This window comes from Mizuhopecten yessoensis, unplaced genomic scaffold (genome assembly GCF_002113885.1).
Source record: "Mizuhopecten yessoensis strain PY_sf001 unplaced genomic scaffold, ASM211388v2 scaffold10921, whole genome shotgun sequence".
NCBI classification, from domain to species: Eukaryota; Metazoa; Mollusca; class Bivalvia; order Pectinida; family Pectinidae; genus Mizuhopecten; species Mizuhopecten yessoensis.
The window spans coordinates 1,772,220-1,798,823 of record NW_018408788.1 but is presented as its reverse complement, the minus strand read 5'-3'; the positions used below and the strand labels follow the sequence as shown (position 1 = coordinate 1,798,823).

General features: G+C 35.5%; 2 protein-coding genes across 3 annotated transcripts in view; one reads left to right on the top strand and one right to left on the bottom strand.

Moving 5' to 3' along the window:
• The window catches only part of LOC110463674 (integrin alpha-PS1-like), a 72,561-nt gene extending 58,757 nt beyond the window's left edge, over positions 1-13,804 (bottom strand). The window contains exon 1 of the mRNA XM_021518469.1: positions 13,475-13,804. Within this exon, the coding sequence (XP_021374144.1) occupies positions 13,475-13,644 (170 nt within the window). The 5' untranslated portion in view covers positions 13,645-13,804. The remainder of the gene's footprint in view (positions 1-13,474) is intronic.
• Positions 13,805-13,913: 109 nt separating this feature from the next.
• On the top strand, positions 13,914-23,577 carry LOC110463675 (biogenesis of lysosome-related organelles complex 1 subunit 1-like). 2 transcript variants are annotated; one of them, XM_021518471.1, is made up of 5 exons: positions 13,914-14,122; positions 19,745-19,817; positions 21,218-21,350; positions 21,914-22,001; positions 22,848-23,577. In XM_021518471.1, the coding sequence occupies exons 1-5, from the start codon at positions 14,062-14,064 to the stop codon at positions 22,853-22,855; spliced, it is 363 nt and encodes a 120-aa protein (XP_021374146.1). In that variant the 5' UTR covers positions 13,914-14,061; the 3' UTR covers positions 22,856-23,577. The 2 variants fall into 2 exon arrangements, with proteins under 2 accessions (XP_021374146.1, XP_021374145.1); XM_021518470.1 differs by having other exon boundaries at positions 21,914-22,010.
• The last annotated feature ends 3,027 nt before the right edge of the window (positions 23,578-26,604 follow it).

Sequence of the window (26,604 nt, the reverse complement as noted above, 5' to 3'; positions counted from 1 at the left end):
GAAATGGAAAGATACCTGATTTTTGCTTCATTTTGGGGTGTAATAAAGTACTTTTTCGCCAGAGGAAGCAACCTGTCTTAAGCTGTAAAACTAGACCAAAAAATCAGTTTAACCCTTTCATCTTTATGTAACTTAAGTTGACTCTACCATGCATTGATATGGATGATTCCATTATGGTACACAGTGGTGAAAGGGTTAAGTATATATTGACTTGACTAAGGCAATGCCCTTCTCCAGGTTATTTCTCCAACAATATGAGTTGTCTTCCCAAAGTTCAGAACACATGCAGCAGCTCAAGGTTGCATGATCACGATCAGCTTGGAAACAAGAACAATACCTCAACTGTGTGAAGCATCATCTGTCGGTCAGTTACCTGTACATGTACAGATCACAGTGTAAGATTTGGATGTATACATACAAAGCAATCAAACATATCAACTCCTTTGTAGTTTTCTGGAACTTGTCACTTTGTATCAGCGGGCAAAATCATCGAGGTCTGAGTGGGAATCGTTCTTGAGGGTGCCAAAATTTCAGCTAACAGATGACTATGTTTTAGAAGCACCAACTACCTAGTGAAGTTACAATCCTTCATCTTCTGTCAGAAAGGCTGAGGTACGCCCATTACACATTACACATTAAAAAAGAAAAGCATTTGTTCAAATATGAATTGTTTTTGGTTATAATCAGCATTGCCACCTCATAAATAGTTTCACTTTATAGACAAAATGCAATTGCATAATGACAATCATGTGGTTTCTGACACTGGTCCAGTACGTGTAAAAGTAGTAAGATAATACAATGTATAAGTGTATTGAATCGATAAAAGTTGTATGTGATGTTTATGATGTTTTATGATGTATGCATTTTGTCTTAGTAAATTGCCTTTGAATGTATTCTTAACGATTATAAACAGAGTTACCAGAAAGTACTATTTAAATGTCGTATATTATCTCATTTTCATTTTGACACTGCAAACGGATCAGACGTCGTAAATCTGCTAGTGCTAGGCTAGTTAAATATTTATTCACTATCCTGTCCAATGCAATCACATTTTGTGTGGCAAGTAAATCATTACTGGTTACTACAGAAAATACAGATTTTCTAGTGTAGATTTACATTAAACAAACATGTACATGTATGTATATCATGTCAGGCTGTCAGCTGTTTAAAAATTTGGTTTTTGAAAGAACATGTCAAGAAGAGAAAATACTATTCACACTTGTGCTAACCAATGCAAATGTACAATGATTGTGCTAACATAAAAATATCCTTTTTCAAACCAAATACTGGAAGTAATTTTATACTACCATAAACCATAAATGTGTCCTTCACTTCATTGGCGTAAAATACTTCCTCAAAACGTTTAAAAAATCATTATTTTTGCAAAATCGACATATTACGTCATGTCAGATTTAGAATATGGATCAGGAAAACACAAAAACTGAGCTTCCTTTAGAATAAAATTGTTAGGGGGTGGGGATGGGGAGACAGATTGGGTTTAAGTTATATATTACATGTACAACGTTGTACAGTAATTTTCATTGTATGACAATAATGTGCTTCATATGTTTAAGGTTGACTATATATAACATATAGCACATTTGTAATGACCGAGCCCCCTCCCCTGCCCTCACATATAATAGTTTTGGGAAGTGATACTCTTGAACTTTTTTAACTATATTTTTGACAGTCACTACTCACTACAGTAGAACATTTATAATTTTAGCGATAGATCATGTCACCTGACATCGGAGAATGGTCAGCGATTAAACTTGATGTATGGCCTGAAAGGAAGCTGCCTTGGAGAGCACGATTACCATATAATTACTTGTAACAATATATCCACAAGGAACAAAAACACACCAAAAAATGATTTGAGTAAATGTGCACTACAAAGTTTGCGTGTTTTTCCTAGCTTACAATGGCATACAATTTTTCCTGGCTGATTTCTCTAAGCTTATCTTAGACCATTACCAGGCCTACCTCAGCAGTAGATATTTAGTGAAACTACATTTGTATATTATAACAGTAGGCTTGCTGGTTTTGTGCAAGGGTTATTTTACAACAATGCAATCCATCATAGTTTGTTTTTATGTGAAAAAAATAGATGTAACACTGTGCACGCTCTGTCAATGTCCTGGTGTGACTCAATGTCTGACATAATCATGTTACCACTTTATTGAGTCTTTTCCTAAATTTCCAAAATATGTTGATGGGATTTTTATGGTACAATTATCCTTGTGGAGCCAGGCCCTATAACATACAGTTAAAACTATCTTAAACTAATATAAGCTAGTATAAAACTAAACCCTAGCTGTCATACACCAGAATGTATTATAAATAGAGCCGCTCTTTGACAATACATCTTTCTGAAACTCATCAATGTATGTAAAAAAAGTTCATTCTGCTATTAAAATTATATTCAGTGTTGTAGTAATTTGCAGATACATGTACATTCAACCTGGTACCTTGTTTTGCAATCAGTAACTGCAAAATACAAAACTGTTGTGAGAATCATTCTTAAGTATCATTTTCCCCAGGTATTCACTTCCTTGCAATGTTAAACACTATTCAGGTCATAAGACCGAAGCTATATATAGAGACGCTATAGGGAGGTTGACACCATACACAAAAGACAAGATAGAGAGCTCTCCCAAGTGTTGCAACATGGGGTGGCAGATCAAATTTGTTTCCTTCGAAGTCATCTAATTATTATCGAAAGACAAAAGAAAAACCCTCAGGGGGTCTCACATTAGTCACCTCTTACTATATAGCATGAAGGCACTGTGGGATAGAGCTGCAGCATTGCAAACCTGCTAGGGGTTTCTCACTGTTCTTAATATAATGTGATAATTTATATGTCAGAAATCACCAGTCTCAATGGACATGTATATACATGTTGACATATTTGTATTGTCATGAATTGACATCGTTCTAGTTGATATATAACAACAACAGACTGTCAATACATATAGTTCAGTGTACCACTAGGTACAAAAACTGAACAAAAAAATCTGCTTGTTTGTGCAGAGAACCGTGATAATTATGTTACATAAAATTGGGACCAACACAAAGAATAATACATTATTTTACAATGCACTGTCATATGGAACAAAACTATGCCCCAACTTTCGTAGGATGAATGGTGGATGATGAAGCTGCAGGTGAATGTTTGTAAAAGTGGCATGCCTGTACGAGACTTATAGAGGGTGTAATTGTTTGGGAGGAGCAGTCAGCATGAATCAGGCTATGAGTCCAGCCCAGTCTAACAAAAGATGATAAAGATTATCTACATTTCTTCTGCCAAGAAACACATTACACACAAGCTGTCAAATGGCCTTACGGTTGTAGATGTACATCTTTACTAGCCCCTAACAATGGGATATTTACTATAACATCACTGATAAGGGGTTACTTTGGGTAGATAAAAGGTCATTAACTGATCCGGAACTAACAATACATGGTATAGTCATCAGATCCAGAGCTTTAGGCTGTTACAGTCTAGACTTGTCCAAGTCCAAGCATAAGTATTCAGCCAGGCTGAAGGGACACTATAATCACATTATTTATTTATGAATAATGTGAATAGCTTTTGTGTTTAATTAATCAAAACTAGTTTTTCATATACCATTTTGGGGACAAACACCCATACCGAGACTTGGAAATAGAAAGCGTTTTTGGTGTTTTAAACAAAAAGATTATATTATTATAAACGCTGGTTATCTTCATAAGGTGAAAGAAATATATTGTCTCTGAAAAAGATGCAAGAGAAATCAACTAATGATTGCCTTAATTTAAACTTATAGGTCCAAGAACCAAAGGACCTTTATGACATAATATAAGCACGAAATAGTACTAAAATTTCTGCATTTTGGAATAGAATAGAGGAATCATATATAGGGGTCAGACACATGTTTTACTCATCTAAAGAACAATGTGTAGGGTTTGGTGATTAAAAAGTCCTTGCAGAAATCTACGAAACTTCATCTAGAAGATTATGCATCAGTTTCAGACTTTTTGAATATGCATTTTGTTTAAAAAAAGGGAAGAGGTTAAATCTGAACTTGTATATTTTTGCAGTATACAGCTATATACATGGAGAATGTTTAGCAGCTTCACTGTACATATAACATGGTATAGAAGAATTCACATTATTTTCCAAAATAACAACATGTTCCTGCTTCACTATGAAGTATATATATAAATCAAACCCCAGCTATAAAGAATCACTGTGAATCAGATACGAGCTGAAATAGCCCAGGTGTCCAACGTCTGTTTGTTACTGGATAGAAAACTATGCAAAACTTTCCACCCTAAAGTTTTGCTTCTACAACATAACATGACAACACACAATTTCTCTCAATAACCCACACGTGCTGGCTAGATTTGGAGCCTAGATCTCACACATGGTAACACAGAATTGAGCCTTTATCTTCCCGGCAGTCTTTGTGGTAAACTTTGTGCCAGCTACATTGTATATACCACATGGAAAGTGCCGTTTTCACAACTTATCACTCACTTGTCTCTGATCCACGACTGTTAGGTTCAACAAAGAAAATAACACGAATTACTGCCAAGAGACAAGAAACCAGTATCTATTACACAGCCTTGTTAAGTATATCCTTTTATCACAGTCATCTGAACTTCTCATAATTACAAATAATCACTTGTATTTAATGTTCAGATTTTTACTTCAATTTTTTTGCAAGAAATGATAAAATTGTTTTTAAATCATGAACTCAAACATAACTTTTATCACAATCAATGTGCATGCATAATTTGGTTTCCATATGATCAGTCCAAAATCATATACATGTACATGTAGTAGCAATACCATATATGTATCCTGCCCTCCATCCCATTCAAATCCCGTAACCAAACCCATCCCCCTCCTTTGTCTAAAGATCTTTGGGAAGATAAGCTAATATAATAATGCATCTTGGCAATTATTTACAAAAAAAACTATGAGGGCTGGTTAAACCAATCTTAATACCATAGTGCATAGATCAGCGACTATGGTAACAAATACCTATAGCCTAAGGTGTTATCCTTGTGGGTTAATTTGTAATACAAAAATAATTATAACCCCTCTAAAATTAATAAAAGATATTAATATGTCAATTTGTATCAACTAAACAAACTGAACTATTCATTGACAAACCTAGTCAGTTTTCCTTCATGTGTGTGTAGGTAACCCAGCTGCTGGACCCAGCTAATTAGCAAGACTTGACCTGTTATTTCCCTTGATGCACCATTAGCTTGTGGTGATTCATAGCTGTCCGCTGACCATTGTCCAAAGATTGGTCAACTAAAACTTATCTGATATTCATATACAGCTACGTACAAAACGGGGAAAAAATTATCAGGTATCCACTTTGTTTCAAATACCATTTCTTAACGCCATTTTATGAGAACTTTAATTTTCAGATGATAAAACAACTATTCACACATCCAATTAGATATCGAAATTACAGGCAGTAATATAATGGCTTCAAGCTGATCTGCTATGAGGATTTTGACCATAACATACTAAGGGCTGGAGAGTAAAGCCTGTCTTTATCAGAGGGGTCAAGAGGAAGGTATGCACACAATGACAATGTTTACAGTGATAACAGAGTGATGCCAGAGAAGGCCTCGGCCAATGGCAGCTAGGGAATAATGATGGACTAGAAGGTGGTTACAAATCTGGTCCTTCAATTAATAAACAAAACATGGAGATACTGCTATCATAGCTAAATGTGTATAGCCCTGCAGGGACAATTTGACCCTCAATGCTTGCCTGGTGCTTTTAGCTGTATATCCCCTCCGTCCCCTCCCATCCCTCCCACCCCCTATTTAGTCATCACATTAACAACCTATGAACACCCATTAGTAATCCAAGTATTCATAAAAAGATAAGATAAAGCCAAAATATGGGGTTGACATGACATAAACACATAAAATATAACCCTGCTTGTTGAACTTATCAATTTGACCTTTGACTTTTTGGTTGAGTTCCCTCAGACTGCCAGCCTAAGTTTGCAGTAATTGAATTACTATCAGATATAATTTGTATAATGTATGAGGCCAAACAAAATAATTGGGTTTTTTTTCCCACTTTTCAGCTACAGAAATGTATAAAATATTTTGGGGTATGTAGGTTGCAATTGGTAAACAAAAGTTATTTTGCAATATATCTTTTCAACATTCACCCCTGAAGTTTCATAATGAACTATTCCAACCTTTGAACTGGAAGAGTTAAAATGTGTCTTCAGGGGTGAATGAGTTAAACAGGTTTAGACAAACTTTTTCACTTTGTAGTCCACAGGACTATTTGAACATACTAATCCTTTGTCAATAATAAACAAGTCAAAGATTTCCTAAAGAAAACATCTCCAGCATGAAACAGAGAAAATATTTATAATTGACTGTTAGAAAAAAAACACTTAAATAAAGATATGGTGAAGTTTAAGTGAAAATAAGACCCGGGTTAAGCAATCAAATCCAGGCCTTCACAATGTGCTTTCGGTTACTTAACCCTTTCACCCCTAAGTAACTTTAGTAGACTCTACCATACATAGATCTGGACGAGTGCATTATGGTCTACAGTGGTGAAAGGGTTAACAGATTTGTGTGATATTTGTGCTTGCTCTTATCTATGTACTTTAAATTAATATGTTTGAACAAATTCTCTCAAACCTAGCTACAGTAGGTTTTTTATGTTTTGTTACCTGCCTTTCTAATGTTTTGTCGTAATAATAGCTCTTCAGAGCTAATGTTTGTTTTCATACATACCGACTATAAAGAAAATTTCTTGTATCTTGTATCTTTCTTGTACATGTACAGAAAGCAGATTAATTAAGACAGTTTTTGTTTTGGTCTCGGGTCTTGGTGACCATTTGTAGACAAATATCCACAGATGATCGGGTTCAACAAAGCTACATCCTAGACCTTGAAGTATAGTTATTAGTATTCATGCTTTTTTAACCTACCTAAAACAGTTTTAATTTTGTTTGAAAAAGACAATTTTCAGTTTTCTAAGGGCGATATCTCCCCAAATTCAGTAACATGGTTCAATTTACTGACAATATTAAAGGTTGTACAAACAGAAATACACCAGAATGTAGGTCTATATACATCCATGCACAAATCAACTTTCATACAATGAGTATCTTTTATCAAAAAAGAATTATGAAAATGATCATGTAATTTGTACAATCCAATGCAAGTTATACGTTAATTCCAATCCACAGACCTGGGTACCAGCTAGTATATCTGGATACAGGAAGTGGTTTTATTATTTTTGCAAGCTCAGTTGTCTCCATAAGCTGAGTGGTTAACTATTTTGTCCGTTATCAATATTTTTATAATATCTGCCCTGGGATCACGTTACAAAATGCCAGTCTGTCCATTTACACCAGGAAATAGAAAAAAGGTCATTTATCTAAATCAGAGTGTCCATATATTGGTAAGGGTAGTCAAAGAAAGCTTAAAGCTCCATAAAACAGAATCAGTTGGAACAAGACTGATTACAGTCATTCACAGCTGGACAAGAAATTGATAAAATTCCCCAATCAATCTTCCAGAGGTCTAATTAAACACTGGCTATAAGTCCTGTGTCCAGTGGTTAGTGGTGGACCTTATCACCAGCTCTGGGGCGCTACACTGCAAACATGTACAGGTCATATTGATCTGAAGTAGTACTGCTTTTAAATGTTTGGTTAGCTTACTAACTATAATAATAATTTAATTAACTTGCAAAACTGTAAAACATTACATGAAATTGTTTTTTTGCATTAATATTAACATTATGTCAGGTTGTAAGCGTTGCAATACATTTGGTATCAAGCTGACAATACTTTTTAGTAATTAAGGCCCAAAGGCTAATACAGTGTATGACTAATTACTGGGCAGTGTAATGTCCCTGCATGGACAAATTGACACACTTGTAATGACCAATGCGTTCAACGTTTCCTTGTGTACCATCTATTTAATGTTTATTAATTTGCAACCTTGTAAACATCCAATCTTGTCAGAAATGTAGTAAAACTTTTCCATTATTTTTTCAGGATGTATTCCTTGTCACATATAAGCTTATTAGGTATAGGGATATTCACTTTGTATAAAAGAAAGCAACTGGAACCACTTTCATTGTTCAAAACATGCACATACAGAAACACCTTGATCATGCATCTAGAGGAAAGTGTCTATTTTATGAAAATGTAGAAAAAAAATCAAACCACTGACTTTCACATTGCAATGAAGTTGTAGTGTACCTACAGGGCCCTTTCTGTTTCGTTACAAAACAGAGGTACACAGATCTGAATTCATTATTGATAATTAAAACAAAAAATTCTCTATCCAAGCAAAGGAAATCACAGTAAGTTTATATATCCTTCGTTTCTATTCCAATAAACACAATTTTAAGCATTTATCAAATCTGTTTGTATGTATCAAATCTTATTCAAACTACTGATGGTAGTTTTATGTTACTTTAACTATACATGTACATATCCTCACTTTTCCAGTGATGAAACTGAAACAAAATATTATATTTGTTGGGCCTTGGTGATGATGATGCAATAATACACTGTATTGAGAAGAAGTCCTAACATGTATCGTCCATTAGTTACGCTATTATTCAAACTTTGATTTGCACTGTATCACAATTTCTCATTGTAAAATTTCTTGAATATAGAAATCTCATGGATCAGTACCTGCTGATCACATAAAACTTGATAAAGCACCCTTTCGTCATGCTCAATTTGGGAGCAGCACACTTTTATCTACAAGTAATATAAACAGCTACGAAAAAAGGAAAAGAAGTTTAGATTGAAATCTGTCATTTGACTCATTTCAGATTCTATGTCTTTCTGTATTATGATATTACCAGTCATGTAGACAAAAGATTTTCTTTCTATATGAGTAATTGTTATAATTTAATAATGACAACATGATCTCAAATTTCATATGCACTGGATCAGAATAATGATATTAACTACGTTAGTTGGTAAACATTGGAAATACTTTGGTTTGTGCATACCTTAATTAAATCCTAATAACAGCTATGGTCCTGAGCCAGGTTTTAATTGGGGTTGGAGGAAACTAACTCACTGACCTCTGCAGCCAGTACCTGCCAGGTCACAGACTGCCCCATGCATGTAAGCCTGGAACTCACAACTTAGGTATACGTAGTGGGGGGCTAACTATAGCTAGGTACAGTGATGCACACCTTAATCACTCGACCACAAATGCTGCCCCAGTGAGAAAGAACAAGACAAAGAACAATAATCACAAAGTCAGTGGTACATGCTGATGACATAATGTGTAATTTTGTTTGTGACATGACAAAGGGACATACAGGACTGGTTTGAAAAGTTTAACAATTATACAGAGATTACTGTTGTAGTGTTGGTAATACAGGCATTTCTTCAAATTCTCAGCTCATATGTATGTGTTAATTTGAATACCCCTGCAGCTTCCCTGTTTACTATCATACACTGTAAAGCCACTTCACTCTCAAGTACTTCTGAAGTGCTCAGAATATAATATGTGACTTATCATATTTAAATCATATACTGGTGTAGCTCTTACGCTTTATTCCTGGAACAAAAGGAAAATTTCTGATCTTGTGGTTATTGATATTTTATCATGATTTCTCAAAACACTTTAATATAAAATTGTATAATGCTGAGGATTTTTTTCGGAAATGGGGGCCTCTGAGCATTTCAGGAAAAATCTCAGGTCCGTCTGTCATAATAGTAAGATATTAAATGTTGTCTATGTATACAATACAGGAACATCTGTAAGAGATAGTAGACAACCAAATTGACCAGGTTTTGTCTTCGAAATTTTCAAATTCACTTTTCTAATACATATATGTATGTTAGTTGGTCAACATATTCAATAGTGACCTGCTAAAACTTTCATTTTGTCTGTCATGATCGGCATAATAATAGGGGAAAAGTGGGAAATACAAATATAATTTTCTGATATACATACATGTATACATCTATCTGTGATGTGTTTAACTCATTCACCCCTGAAGTCATATTTGAACTCTTCCAATTCAAAGGTTGGAATAGTTCATTATGAAATTTCAGGGGTGAATGTTTAAACACCACTTTTAAAGTTATAGTATTTCCAGTGTTGAGAAAGGGCCACAGTGCCATTGCACTGCCATCTCTGACAGCCACCATTATGAAAACTAGCCTATATAGCTAGTATTAGCCACTATAATAACACATTTAACATCTCAACATATTCTGAAGGTCCCAGTTGCAATAATAACTGGCAAGGGGGAAAAAGCATCAAAATTAATAAATCAACTTGTTTTGTTTACCTTAATTATATAAATAACAATGTAATTAACATATAGCTCCACTTTCAGTACACACATCACTTCAAGATAAGGCTTATATATTACTACCTATCATACATACGTGCAATATACCAGCTGTACAAAAGGTACAATATATTCAGGTAAAGGTCACAGAATTTACCTGTATAACACCCAAATAACAACACTGGCAGGGTCTATACATTGAATACAATATTTACAGGTATTATGGAAAGTGCACCTGAATTATCAAAGTTATATATATATATATCCACACACAGGTACAGTTTTTATAGATAGTAATAATGATTGTTACCTGTATATCAAAATAACAATGTAATATATCCCTCGGGATCTATATTATACAATAAACAGGTATTTGCTCAGATGTTATTAATAGTTTGCACCTGCATGTATATAGATAAATAACAATGTAATATATCGGGAATCCACAGGCTCTATATATCACTCGACAAGTAGTTTGCCAGATATTATTCATAGTTTAATTTGTACCTGTATAGTACATTGTACATGTTGTTTTTAAATTTTGTATAGATGGTTATTATGTTAAGTAGTACTTAAGTGCAGTATACATGTATTTGTACAAATGGTAAAAATGTTCAATAGTACAATATACAGGTAATAGTTGTAGAATATAGGACATAACATTGTAATATACCGATGAAGGAAGCTATAGTAGTACAGTATATATATACAGATGTTTGTATAGCTGGTAATAATTTTAGAATAGGAAACAACAGTGTAATATATTGTATTGGAAGCTATATATACAGAATACAGTGATTTGTATAGATGATTGCAGAATAGGAAATAACAGTGTAACAGATTGCAGGAAGCTATATACATACATGTAGTAGTACAATACAGGTATTTGTATTGGATATCTACATGTAAATAACAATGTAATACACTCCTCAGACTCTACACTAATGAAGGTAATTATAAATAAACCAGGTCATGTAGGTATTTGTGCAGGATTATCAATGGTTAGTACACCTGCACGGTACCTAAATATCAATGGTATTGTATATATACATGTGTTGGAATACTGTTTTTAGCGTCTAGACTGTTTACATTAACCATGTGTATACACTCATAGAACACCCACTGATAACACTCCTATAATACACACCCTATGACCAACATATAATTCAGTACAATGTACAGGACATTGCTGACACACCCAAAACATGCACTATAGCCCTCTGCACATTTTGTCTTTTAATTATAAATATAAATTGATTATTTTAATAAGAATGATTAAGACTAAAACTCTCCCAAAATAAAAATGTGTTTTGTTTTCAATTTGAGCTCTCTGATAGCAACATTTAGCAAAGCAAAATGGTATACTGCTATCTATGCATATGTATTATAATAGACTTCAGAGTAGTTATGACCTTAAAAGACTGATTTCAGAAATTGGTAGTAAACCAGTAGCCACTTAAATGCAGGCAGGAGTAGGTGTAAAAAGCCTCTTATCCTACACAGCTAAGCCTAAAGCAACCGTTGTTCAGTTTCAGAAAAACATTAAAAAAAAATGACCGAGATAGTACATTACTTTTTTTCATTTACATGTTAACAATAACCATATCATTTCAATCAGTGAGAAACATCAAGAAGAATTTCAGTTTGGTATATGTGTTTAAGATATCTACCTTCAGTACTAATTGCTCTGGGCAAGGTTTTTTTAATTGACATTATATGTACATCATATGCCCTGATAGGAAGCTTACAGGGATATGATGAGATTTTTTTTTCATTTTGAAGTAATAAAATTTCAGTTTGAGCTCGAGCAGCTTTTTACAATCAATACTGTAAATTGAAATATATTTTCTGAGGGGTGAACTGACTGTTTTGCTAACCATAAATAAAGGTTTTCCCCTATTTCAGGAGGACGATGGTAAATTTCTTTATCACTAGCATTGACTCAGGAGGCCATATGATATTGATGGTATCTCCATGCATACCAATTACAGAATTCACCACAGTAATTCAAATGTGTCATCTAATTGCTAATTGTGAGTCATCTACTGTGAATGAAACAGTCAAAAGCTGAATGTTTATTTTCTATTGCATTGTCAAATGTATACTTACTATACCATTAGAACTAAATACACTACATTTTTTTTCTCAATTCTGAAAATGAGGAGATTTTGGAAAAGAAATTTGCAACTTATATTATTAGTTAAACCAAGCACAAACCAGAATGTTTAAATTTCAATATGTAAACCAATGCTTATTTCTCATCTACACTTTTAACTTTATCAAAAAGTCTTTAACATTATCAAATAACCTCTGCAGAATGTGACCATCCCTAGGATATTTTCGTCACCTTAATTAATACAGTGTAAGTTGTTATTCAATCATGACTGTTTATCAGACTAAACTCTATTGAAATGTTTCTCTCAGTTTTCTTTCTATAAGAATAAATAAAAAGTAGGATTTTTTTAAGTCCTTCTTGTTATATTTTGCAAGTTTTACTACAGTTACCAGAATAGAAATAGAAAAATCCCATTTAAAGATTATTTTAGATTTGCATTCTTCTTTTAATTTCAAATTGGGTAGAAACATTTCAAATCAAATTTCATAATAAGATGTTGGTGACATCATAACGAAAAATGAGATGTATTGCTGTTTATCTAATGTCATGTGCCCTATTTATTATGTCGTTTCATTATTTACTATTTTAAATATGGGGAAAAACATTTCTTTTAAAGACAATTACATATTATAGATAATTAGATTAATTAATATATATATATATATATAATCAAGATTTAATTTCGGTTTCGTCAAAATCATGATTTTAGAAACACTGCTTATAGAAACACCTCAAAAATTATTATTGACATAGGGGGAGGATATTTCAGGGGGTGATCTCAAAATCACATTTTAATAATTTTGGCTTACCTGTTGGATATCACCTCATGTTTCAAATACCTATCGTATCTTTCTTAGATATATGTGCAGTATGCATATAATGTTAAATATTTTTCTTAGAAGCAAGAAAATATCATCTTCATTATAATATTTCTTTTTAAATGCTGTTTTGTTCATATGTTATTGTTTACCTAGAAGAAGCGTGTCACCAAAAATGAGACCTACTTCAAATATTCATCGAAAGGTTGTACTTACAAATGCTCGTTATTTATGTGTTCTGCTACTGCAAATCCGAAATAGCTGCCTGGCTGACCAATTTTTATCACTGGAATGTTTGTGTCTATATTATATCCAAAGACGCACGAATTTATCCAGAGCGCCAACAATATGACGGGACCGTCCCGTACCAAGAAGGCCATTTTCATCGTGTCCCCATTAATTTTGTTGTCGAGCACCTGTGTCACACGTGAATTTGCGAGATCGTAACCATGCGCAATGATTTTTAACAATACACTATTGTTTCACTTTCAATTTCGCCTTCGTCGCAGATAGCACGCACTCATGAGATAATTTGCCTATGCTTTTACTGATAAGATATAAGTGATGCGCATACTTTATCATACCAGTGTATTCATATGTCACAAACGAATGTTGTCTATGAACTATATAGTGACGCGGGAATACAAAATTAGCACATGCGTTACAAGTCACTTCCGGTAAAGCAGGGGCGGAGATTTGACAGTAGGAAAAAGACAAATCTAACGTTATTCTTGCTGTAAGATGTGAAAATTTAAGATGAGACTGGTTATTAGTCGTGAAATGGTGTTATTCAACATTTGAATATGTTGTCAAGTCTACTCAAACAGCACCAGGCGAAGCAGCAGGTGCGGAAAGAAAAACAAGGTGACTGACTCATCGAATCATCTGACGAGATCTGAGAGAAACTCGAACTAAACTAATATAACTATGCATCCTTACCCTACCGATTTACAATAATAGACTATGTCAAGACAAGGACAGAGCATGGCTCCGGTCATCTAACTAACTGATGAGAGTAACTATACATTCATATAAAACAGTTATTTGTAATGATGTTAGCTGATTGTGTTACTACCAGCGAGTATATAGTCTGTTTCCCCTGATTAAAAAGTGCCTTATTTTCCCAAAATGACCCAAAAATGAGGAATATATTCCAATTTAATACAAATATGCTATATATTCCCAATTTATTAAGGAACAGGCTGTTGTAAAATTTAGGTAACACAAACACTGCATACACTAAAGTCACTTAACATCGTAACTTGGGTGGTTAGTTTCTGAGCCATTAATTCAGGTGAAATTGCCACGTAAACGAATTAAGAACATTTTAAGAACAGTGCTTTACGTTGTGTATCAGCAATGTTTAGTCTCAAATTTTAACCTTGGTTGTCATGATCAATTTATATTCATTTCCATCTTCATGCACCCAAACATTAAAAATGTGCCTGTCTATTTACATGTGAAACAGGAGAAAGAGAAAACGTTACAACCCCACCGGGGTTCGAACCTGGGACCCTCTTAAGTCTAGAGAGACGCTCTACCAATTGAGCGACCTGGTCACCAATGAATGACCAAGTCTAGTTCCTTTTCCAATGTTACGATGTTAAGTGACATTAGTGTATGCAGTGTTTTTTTGTTACCTAAATTTTATCCATAAATAATAATAATATACAACATTTGATAGTGCCCTATTTAGCTAGAATAATTAAGCCACTCTAAAGCGCTTTACAGTACAAAGATATACAATCAATACAATCAGCATGTATACATTAATCATAACAATTTTGAGGAATTCGCAAGAGCTGCATGCCTAATCAGGTGCTATACTACCTGACTAACATCTCCCTATGTATGTATGCCTGTGTGTGTGCAGTAGAAAATAGAGATATAATGATAATAAATAATAAAGGCTTTATTCATATGTGCAACAATTAACAACTAAAGAACGGGTACAGCACAGACATAGGTCCTCAGTACAGTAAAGTAGTGAAAGTAGTATGATTGCACACTCTAGAATTGGTTTCCTGGGTTTCATAGACAAATAAATAAACAAACAAAATTACAATAAACTTGAGGTCCATAACCAGGACTAGCTCTGGGCTTGATTATTTTTCACCAAATTTTAATTTGTACACCACAGGTGCACAAAGTGATTCTAATGTATCGTAGACAGGTAATGAAGATTTGAAATAAATCATATTTTTGATGTTTTACAAAACCCCCACCTTTTTTTAATCCTTTGACATTCCCAGGCCTTCACCCCAACTCCCCATTTTTAAATAAATAAATACATCCAATCAGGCTGCTCTTGTGAATGTACTTCAAGTATATTGACATTATTTTCAATGCATGTATACTAGTGGAAAAAAGAAACTGCATGCCTAAAATGTGTTATAAAAATAAATGTGTATGACGTAGAACAACAAGGTTTTCAGGGACAATTTATTTGTTAACAGTTGCATTCCATTTTCCACGTTATGGAATCAATAAGTTCCGCTCAGGAGTGACGTAAACACAGCAGGGGTCAATACTGGGTTCACAAAGTTAATACCTCGTATGTCCACCATTTGCCTGAAGACCCTGCAGGTAGGGCGTAAGAATTGTACCTGCTGCCCCCAATTGCATGATCGTAAGAGGCGACTAAATTTGGGACCTTATCTCTTCTCTCCTTTCTAAATAACTTTCTTCTTCCTAATGTCTCCCTTGACAATGCCTCACTTTTGGCCATTTGTTGAGCGTTCGCCCCTGTGAGGAAGGCTTTGGGTTCTGTCCCCTGGCCGAGACATACCAAAGTCTTTAAAAATGGTAGTTTATACTCCTGCTTAACGCTCAGCAAATTAGGAGTGGGACGACTGGTTCGCCCGTTGTCAGTATAATGTGACCGGGTGGGGCGTCCTGCTGGGTGTCTTCGGCAGAATGTTTCAGTGAGGTAGCACTATAAAGTCGGCATCAGTTTCGCGCTATCACAAGGAGACAAACACGAACATATCGCAGCCTCCCAAAATACACACAAATACACTACACGCATGCATCTTGCACCCAGGGGAGGCCGTCCTTAAATGACCTTAGCTGTTAATAGGACGTTAAACAAAATCAAACAAACAAACAAACAAATGTCCACCGTTTGCCTGAATGCAAGCCTGGCAACGTCGACGCATGGAGCCTATCAGACGGATCAAGAATGCTTGTGGGATGGCATTCCAGATCTGTACCAACGCTGCAGGCAAATCAGCCAAAGCCACCGGTTAATTAGGTAATGCCTGTAATCTGCGCTTCATTTCATCCCAGACGTGTTCAATGGGCAACAGATCAGGGAATACAGCAGGCCAGGGCAACACATCAACGTTCTGCTGGGCCAGAAAGGCCATAGCGACACAACCTGTGTGTGGCCTGGCGTTGTCCTGCTGTAGCATAATGTGACGTTGCTGCCCTTGCACGAATGGAACGAGGTGGGTCCGGAGGATCTTGTTACGGTAACGTAGCGTGTTCAAATTCCCGTAAACAACCACCAGAGGCGTTCTCCCGTTGGCTGTGACACCACCCCAAATCATAACGCTGCCTCCGCCGAAAAAACGTCGTTGTACCACACACGCGTCGCGGAAACGTTTTCCAACGCAACGATGCACTACTATCCAGGTGGACTTGCGACTCGTCCGTAAACAAAATGCTTGCCCAATTCCATCGAGTAAATCGCAGATGCCTTCTGCACCAGTCCAGACGTGCTACACGATGACGTGGCAGAAGAACTGGGCGGATTTTGCAGGACGTCGCGGATGGATAGCTCGTTCACGCAATCGGTTCCGTACAGTTCTCTGGCTTATTGGTAGCAACCCAGGGATTGTCCGTGCAGTCAAACTTGCCGTTTGGAAGCGATTTCTAAAATGGACAAGCCGAATATGGTTGTCCTGTTGACGTGACGTCACACGTGGTCGTCCTGCACGAGGTCGATCGCCGACGTGGCCAAACTGTTGATGTCGTCTCCACAAATCCTGGGTTGTATTTCGATGGACATGAAAACGTGTAGAGACAACGGCTTTGCCCATACCAGCTTGAAGCATACCAATAATCTGGAGGCATTCATTTTCATTGAGCCTCGGCATAGCATTAATCACAAATTAAAACGTTATAATGCTGTTTTTACTGTTCAATAGTCTCAACAGAGTGACCCAACAGTTTAAAAATAAACTTTCATTGTCAAATTGGATGGCTGGACGAGAAAAACGTGCAAACTGGTCAACGCCTACAGAGAGCAAACTGCACGGGAAAAATTGTCAATGACACACGGATAGTGTGTATGTGTCATACTTGGTCATGTGTGTGAAATTTCATGTATATATACAGTTGGTAATACATGTTCTACAACAATTTCCCGCATGCACAGTTTCTTTTTTCCGCTAGTATATTTCATTGTAAAGACTGAATATAACCCTTGTGTTTGTCACAATCCTGCATTCTCAAACTATCTCCGGTTGTGTATCCTCTTTCCTAAGGATTTTATTTTCGTCATTTCAGGTAATTTCTCTGTATAGAGCCAGAGGGATAAAGAGTTTTGTTTAACTCAAATTATTAGCTACCAATACAATAAAGTTGTTCTGATGAGATTGACAGTAAGCAGTACATCTGTGTTTACACACTTGACAGCATGTCCCTCAGTGAAATCACTACCGGTAATTTTTATAGGATATATAATTTTGTTGATTTCTTGTGTGATCTTCATCCCAAATTGACATAGGTCCAGAAAGAAATTACAAGTTTGATAGACAGCAAATCTCTGAATAGATACTCGTAAATGGGAAACCACAAATATATCTGATTTCAAAGTATACAATTCATTCCTATCTACCCAAAGCAATTAACTACAGGTTAATGACTTATTCATTAAAAAACGCCAATTAGTTTATTTCAATAAATGTTATAAAATAAGCACAGGGTCATGATTTATGGCCAGTAGAATGACATGTGGGTATCAAGTTTGCTTAAATGGATAACCTTTACCCACTTTCAAGGTCACTAGGTCAGATGTGTTAAAATCTTAAAAAAACAAACTTTTTTTTCATCAATTTAGGCCTATAGTCACAACATTATGCCTGAAGTATGCTTGGATAAAGGGCTATTGGAATCATTTTTTTTCATTTTTTTTATTCAGATATACAACTTTGGCCCACTTTCAAGGTTATTGTGTTAAAATCTTAAAAAGATTTCTGTATACAAAAGATGCCTAGAGTCATGACATATCTGTAGCCTTCTTAAAATCATTTGCATTGACTCCTTTTGAAGGTCAAAGATGTTATATGGATAACAGCGCCATTGGACTTCGTGTTTTTCTTTTATTTAACATATCTTTTTTGTCCAATTTTAGCTTTTAAAATTTTGCTAATGACATCTACATCCTTAATCACTCACCCCTGAAGACACATTTGAACTCTTCCATTTCAAAGGTTGGAATAGTTCATAATGAGATTTCAGGGGTGAATGAGTAAAAGATATTATTGTAGTCATGTTTTATTACATTGTAAACTTAAATAGTGTGATTCTTCCAATAAACTTGAATCCTGTTTGTTAATTGTACAAAAACTTGCATGTACTAGGAACGCTATTACTGATCACTTATTTCCGTGTGAAATCATGTTGCAGATGCTATAGGTACGTCATCAAAGTCACGACTTTTATGTACATGGGTCAGAGACATTGAGTTCTATTGATGAAGTCCATTGTACTTATGACACGTTAAGTATCTGAAGTGTAATAAGCTATCTTCCGTACTGTGCACCAACTAGTACATGTTGTAACAAACTGACAAATCTTCTGCTGAGTCAAAACCACACACTTACAGTATGTGGTTGTATTTACTCATTGTTTTATTAACCCAACTAAATGCCAGAGGGAGCTCAATTTTTCTGAATGAATTTGTTATAAAATTTCAATTTTGGAAAATTGTGTTATGTTAGTTTGTCTCAGTGGAAATATTTACCCATTCACCCCTATAGTCATATTTGAACCATACCATATCAAAGACTGGGCAAGTCTAGTTTAAAAATGTAGGGGTGAGTTATTTAAGAGGCAGGGGGAGTGTTTTGACTGACCTGATCCCTCCTTGTTATTTATTGATCATGGGACTAGACTTGTTAACAAAAGATCAGATACATTTTCAGAAGTTGCAGTTTTGAATTTTGCTTTTGGAAAATATCTGCATGTTTATTTTGATTTAATAAAACAGTTGAAGCAAGGAGTATCAAGACTAAGCAAGTCTTTGGTTCCCCTCTACCTGCAGCCAATTTACCTTGGAGAAAAAATCTTCTCCTTGAGATCCAAAAAATTGATACATCCCTGAATACTATGTGGTAATTTACCAATAAAAATTGTTATTATAACACTAAAACTTTTTCCAAAATTTCTTCATGATATGAATACTTGGGGCAAAAAGCTTTTTAACTAATTCTGTATGAATTGCTGGAATTTAAACTATATCAATTTTGTATATTACAGAAAAGAAGAAGAAAGAAGCCATAGTAGCGTCAACTGCCTTGACTCATGCACTAGTTGACCATCTGAATGGAGGGTAAGAACAACATTTTAGCTCACCTGGTCTTATTGAGCTAGATCAACCTCATAAAATAGAAAACTCTGTAGAAAATTCACAAAATTTCATGTTCAAATACAAATGTAGTATAAAAAAAATCACAAGACAGTCAAATAAATTCTTTTCAAATTAAAAGAAAAAAATTGAAACTGGCATTTTTGCATTAGTTAAGTAAAAAATTGTAAGTGGAGAATTTTCCTGGCACTTTCAGTCTCATCAGTGTATAGTTGTTTCTGTTTTGTAAGCCGAGCCCTGGTTACTGCATTTATAAGGATAGTCATTTCATGCTTGGTATAAATCCAATCCATATCCAAAAGTCTTTAGTGATAATGTCCTATATTTAATAATTGGCCCTTCCTGCATTAGCATTTTTATTGGGTCAAATTATTGTACATGTTTAAGTTAGGCATGTCCAAAGAAATTGAAATCTGTTCCCATAGCATCTTAACTTTTATGAAATTATTTGTCGTGGGAACTAGTTTGAGATCCCTATTTTGGTCACATAGTGATATTAATTCCATATCCTGTTGTCTGCATTCCTTAATTTACTTTTGTCGTATGTATAATGTGTGGTATTGCTGTGTTGGCATTTCTTTGTTCGTATTACTGTAAAAGCAACAATTTACACAGACATTATTTCAAGAAGATGTCCAGATGTGACCCAGTTTCATTTTCATTTGTGATAACTCTCTGGTTTAGAAATTAGTGAGAGTTGAAAATGATGCTAGTGTCGGGATTGCATTTTGGTACACTTATCATAAACCTCTTTTTAATTGCCCAGACAATTCTTTATTATTGACTAACAAATTAATACTTCATTTAAATATGCCTTTTTAAGTAAAAAAAAAATGCAATTATATTGCAATTTGTGACATTTTGCCACATCAGCTCCCTTACAGAAATTGTACATCAGAATTCTGCAATTTATTGTCTACTTTATCACCTTTAATACATTTTCCTGGATAAACTATTCTTCTATATACATGTAATACTGTATTCACTATTATGGCCTTTTTATGACATATAATGAAGCATTTTGATGGTCCTTTAGCTTAAAGATATTTGCAAGATTTTTAATTAATTGAAGATCAGTTGTATAAAGATCACTTCATGAAACAGATTGGAAATGACTTTGGAGACAGCTTGCTTCAAACAAATGATATGTTCCAAAACCTCAAATAGTTTTTGTTACCTAAATAGAAATACTTTGTAGTTATCTAAAATGAGTATCCACAATGTAATTGGATTGAAAAGCTTATCATAGTTCTTAACTGATGTATGTGTAATACTTAGTACTGGAACTACAATGTAGCAGTGTACATTTTCCCCTCTTATGCCTATAAGGATCTCTGACCCCTATGACCTCTGAACTCTTACAGAGTGGCCCAGGCTTATGTTAACCAGAAGAAGCTAGACACAGAGACAAAGATCCTGCAAGCAAATGCATGTCAGTTCTCCAAACAGACCGTCCAGTGGCTGAAACTTGTGGAGGATTTCAACACCTCACTCAAGGTAAGAAGAGTTACCTCCCTTCTAAACTAAATTGTTAGAATAAGGATCTAGAATGGATTTTGTTTTTGAACTTGCATTATAGTTATATGTGATTCCTCCTATTTTAAATTGTTTTGATTGAAAAAGACTTTGTTTTTATTTCCTGATATTTGTTTAACTCCATGTTTTTGTTGGACGGCTTTCCACAAATATTTCTTGGTTAATGTTGTTCAATTAACAAAGAGCGGGCAATAAATTATCTTTTACCATGGTTTAAGTTAATAATGTCTGCATCTGTTTAAATTTTATTTAAAAAACGGAATTTTATTTAAAAAACATACTTTAGGGCCTCAGTATTTTAAGACAAATGTGTTGTTTTCTATATATAAAATTGTAGAATGCCGTGTCTGATCATTAAAGGCCAGCAATTTATTCTGTTTGGGACGTCTTCTGTAATGTTTTTGGAAAGCATTGGCAACTGTAACATAAAAATGAATATTTTTGGTAAATCCCAAAAGTAGAAATTTGATTTGTTTTGATATTTATTTTAACACAGTAGACTGTTTATTGTGAAATTGTTGCAGGAACTTGGTGATGTAGAGAATTGGGCCCGGAGCATAGAGACGGACATGAGGACCATCTCTAGTGCTCTGGAGTACGCTTACAGGAAAAGTAAGTAAAGTAGGTAAACCTTTTCTTTCTCTGCATGGCTTTGTTGTGACATAACTGTTTACCACCAATTGAAATATTCACCCTCACTGGTGAAAATGCATATATGCCCTGCATTTGTATTGCCCTTTATAGTTTAAATACTATGGATAATACTGTATTTGGTATTTTTCATTTTCTGTTAGAGACAGGGAAAAGTTATACCACAGTTAATTATACATATAGATTAGACAAATTTATTTGTTTTGTGTTCGGTGTGACATCTGTTTCCACCAATGTAAGGCCTCAGTAATGTGTTTCCTGCAGCACTGTCAGTGTTGTGTTATCACCTAACTATTACTAGAGTTGAACCTGCATTAGAGCTGGCTGTCACTGGCTACCAGCTAGCTATAACTATCAGTCACTATGGCTACCATCTGGTTATAACTACCTGTCACTATGGCTACCAACAGGCTATCACTACCAGTCACTATGGCTACCACCTGGTTATAACTACCTGTCTCTGGCTACTAGCTAGCTATAACTACCAGTCCCTATGGCTACTACCTGGTTATAACTACCTGTCACCATGGCTACCAACAGGCTCTAACTACCAGTCCCTATGGCTACCACCTAGTTATAACTACCTGTCACTATGGCTACCAACAGGCTATAACTACCAGTCCCTATGGCTACCATCTGGTTATAACTACAACCGTCAGATGTTTTAGGCTTTATCCTTACTGAAAAAGGCCCTTAAAAGCTATGCATTTCACAGTAAATTTCATAAAGAACTCTATATTAGTACTAACACTAATATCTGTTTTGATTGTAAAATTTCATATTCCTTTTTTTCACATTTTGTCATAGCTGAGTGAGATGGAACAATGTTTGGACTTTGGGGAATGCTGCAGGACAAGGTGGAGATTTCCAAGTTACTTGAAGAACACAGGATATCATGGATAAACACAGACTTTCAATGTTGGGAGGAGGTTGTTTATTTACATGACAGATAATATTTAACTTATAATGGTTGAGAGTTGAGAGTGCTCAGTGAACCTGGTTATAGTCGGCCAGTTTAAGTATCTAGTTATATAGGAACTTGGTTAATCTGGATACTATGGTTTCTGTTTACAGTTGAACTTGGTTAGTCTGGATACTATGGTTTCTGTTTACAGTTGAACTTGATAAGTCTGGATACTATGGTTTCTGTTTACAGTTGACCTTGGTTAATCTGGATACTATGGTGTCTGTTTACAGTTGACCTTGGTTAGTCTGGATACTATGGTTTCTGTTTACATTTGAACTGGGTTAGTCTGGCAAATGAAACCCGGTTAGTTTAGAGTCTGGTTTCTTTGTACAGTTTGTACAGTCTGGTTTCTTTGTACAGTGCAATCTTGGTTTTTGTGTGCACTGGAACCTGTTTTCAGAACTGTTGTTTATAATAATAATTATATATAACATATGATATAGAGGCATAGTGCCCTATCTTGCTAGCCCAAGTTTCTCTAAAGCACTTCACAGTACAAAGATATACAATTTATACAATCAATACAATTAGCATATACATTAATCAATACAATTTTGAGGAATTCGCAGGAGCTGCCTTATCAGGCGCTAACTATTAGTCCTATGCCACCTGGCTAATATCTCCATATGTGTGTATGCCTGCATGTGTGCTTGAGATGTATTGTGTTCTGTTTGTAGTGAGACAATGCTTCCAACAGTATCAGTTACAGTGCCACCTCACTTGAATGCTACAGCACAATTACCCCAACATCATGTTTACAACATTCAAGTTGCCGGAGCAAAAGTCATTTGATTAAGTACTTATACACTGGTTAATCAGTAGCAAGCCAATTTGCTTGTTAAATTTTGACGAAAAAAGTGGGTGAAGTTTACCAACCATTGTGAAAAGGGTAATGGTTAAGCTAGGGAGTACATACCAGTGTTTTGACATACTTTTGTCACACCTGGTAAGTTTTCAGTGTTAATCCTTAGTGCACATGATCGGTGTGACATGCATATCTAAAATCCAGAGAGAACAAGTGTCTCAAAAATGACAGGGTTGTACACAGAAAGATTTCTGTTCAGATATTAAACCAGTTCCAGTCATGCAGAAAACAGAGTATCCAGATTTGTTCACTAACCAAAGTGTTCAACGAACAATTTTCCCATGTTACCACATCTTTTAATTGATTATATTCATATTTCAATTTGTATGAAACAAACAATTGGTATAAACTGATTTAACAAAATTTGAGTTTGAAAGGATGAATGAAAACAAAACATTGATGAAATTGTTGTTTTAGGTTGTAATTGTGTAATTTTGAAAGGTGTGTGCTTGTTATACCGTGTAGTTTACGTGTTTTAAGACAATGTGTACACTGTCAATGTTATATATGTACATCATCATTATATGGGTACTTGTCATTGTGATATGTGTACAACATCGCTGATATATGTGTACATCATCACTGATGTATGTGTCCATCATCACTGATGTATGTGTCCATCATCACTGGTATATATATGTGTACATCATCACTGATGTATGTGTACATCATCACTGGTATATATGTGTGCAACACGATTTTGATATGTGTTAATATCATCTTGATATAATTAAAGAAATTATGGTTTATATTGTGGTCTTTGTCTTATTTTTGTTGGTAGACCAGTGCCTATGAAAGAAATGTTCCAGGTGCTGGACTTTTGCCACCAGGCGAGGCTACAAATGGTGGGAGCTTCCTGCTGTTAAGACAATGTTCCCCAGAGAAATAGCATATAAAAAGACAAAGCAGGGGTATGCAGTTCCAATAGTCTTAATCCAGTGGCTGGGAAGACAATGTCAAAGCTAGGGAATTTGCTTTAAAAATACAGGTCAGACTAGTAAACAATTTTTCTTAATCTGCCAATGGGAAAGTATATAGATAAAGATATGCATGCTAGCAAAGGGGATAAATTCTATAAATCTACCACTAGATGGTTTGATGGATATTCTAGAACTGTTATTGTCAACCAAGTGTTGGCAATACAATACCTTCCACTGACTGAAGCATGCTAAATGATGCCCTCAGAGCAACATGCGTCTTGGCCTGAACAAAATGATGTCATCGTTGTGTTTATCCTACCCCAAACAGAGGCCAGTCCAAATTCTGAATCATAGTTGGAGAAGATAGTGTCAATTTTAACACAACAAATTCGTAACCGAGTCCATTTGAAAGCTCCAAAACATTAACTTGAATTTTAAAATGAAATCAAGACAACTTTTTTTGTAAGAATTTCAAACTAAGAAATGTATATGTTCAATCCGTATGTGTTGTAGACTCGTGTGTCAATTCTAGTACTGTTGGAAGAAATTCGGAAGTAAAAAATGGTTTCACTAATGTTGAGCAATAGGGCTTTAAATTAAATAGAGACATAGATACTACATAGAACTATCTAGCCGCTGGTAAGCAGAACGTGCCCGGCACAGTATTGATCAGGAGTAAAGGGGAAGACCTATTAAACCCGGCACAGTATTGATCAGGAGTAAAGGGGAAGACCTATTAAACCCGGCACCGTATTGATCAGGAGTAAAGGGGAAGACCTATTAAACCCAGCACAGTATTGATCAGGAGGAAAAGGGAAGACCTATTAAACCCGGCACAGTATTGATCAGGAGTAAAGGGGAAGACCTATTAAACCCGGCACAGTATTGATCAGGAGTAAAGGGGAAGACCTATTAAACCCGGCACAGTATTGATAAGGAGTAAAGGGGAAGACCTATTAAACCCGGCACAGTATTGATCAGGAGTAAAGGGGAAGACCTATTAAACCCGGCACAGTATTGATCAGGAGTAAAGGGGAAGACCTATTAAACCCGGCACAGTATTGATCAGGAGTAAAGGGGAAGACCTATTAAACCCGGCACAGTATTGATCAGGAGTAAAGGGGAAGACCTATTAAACCCGGCACAGTATTGATCAGGAGTAAAGGGGAAGACCTATTAAACCCGGCACAGTATTGATCAGGAGTAAAGGGGAAGACCTATTAAACCCGGCACAGTATTGATCAGGAGTAAAGGGGAAGACCTATTAAACCCGGCACAGTATTGATCAGGAGTAAAGGGGAAGACCTATTAAACCCGGCACAGTATTGATCAGGAGTAAAGGGGAAGACCTATTAAACCCGGCACAGTATTGATCAGGAGTAAAGGGGAAGACCTATTAAACCCGGCACAGTATTGATCAGGAGTAAAGGGGAAGACCTATTAAACCCGGCACAGTATTGATCAGGAGTAAAGGGGAAGACCTATTAAACCCGGCACAGTATTGATCAGGAGTAAAGGGGAAGACCTATTAAACCCGGCACAGTATTGATCAGGAGTAAAGGGGAAGACCTATTAAACCCGGCACAGTATTGATCAGGAGTAAAGGGGAAGACCTATTAAACCCGGCACAGTATTGATCAGGAGTAAAGGGGAAGACCTATTAAACCCGGCACAGTATTGATCAGGAGTAAAGGGGAAGACCTATTAAACCCGGCACAGTATTGATCAGGAGTAAAGGGGAAGACCTATTAAACCCGGCACAGTATTGATCAGGAGTAAAGGGGAAGACCTATTAAACCCGGCACAGTATTG

Bases quoted from the DNA above. Each gene is read 5' to 3' on its own strand.
- LOC110463675 (XM_021518471.1), top strand. From the start codon at position 14,062: ATGTTGTCAAGTCTACTCAAACAGCACCAGGCGAAGCAGCAGGTGCGG. The intron at 14,123-19,744 runs GTGACTGACTCA...TGTATATTACAG, and splicing joins GGTGCGGAAAGAAAAACAAG to AAAAGAAGAAGAAAGAAGCC. The intron at 19,818-21,217 runs GTAAGAACAACA...GAACTCTTACAG, and splicing joins GTTGACCATCTGAATGGAGG to AGTGGCCCAGGCTTATGTTA.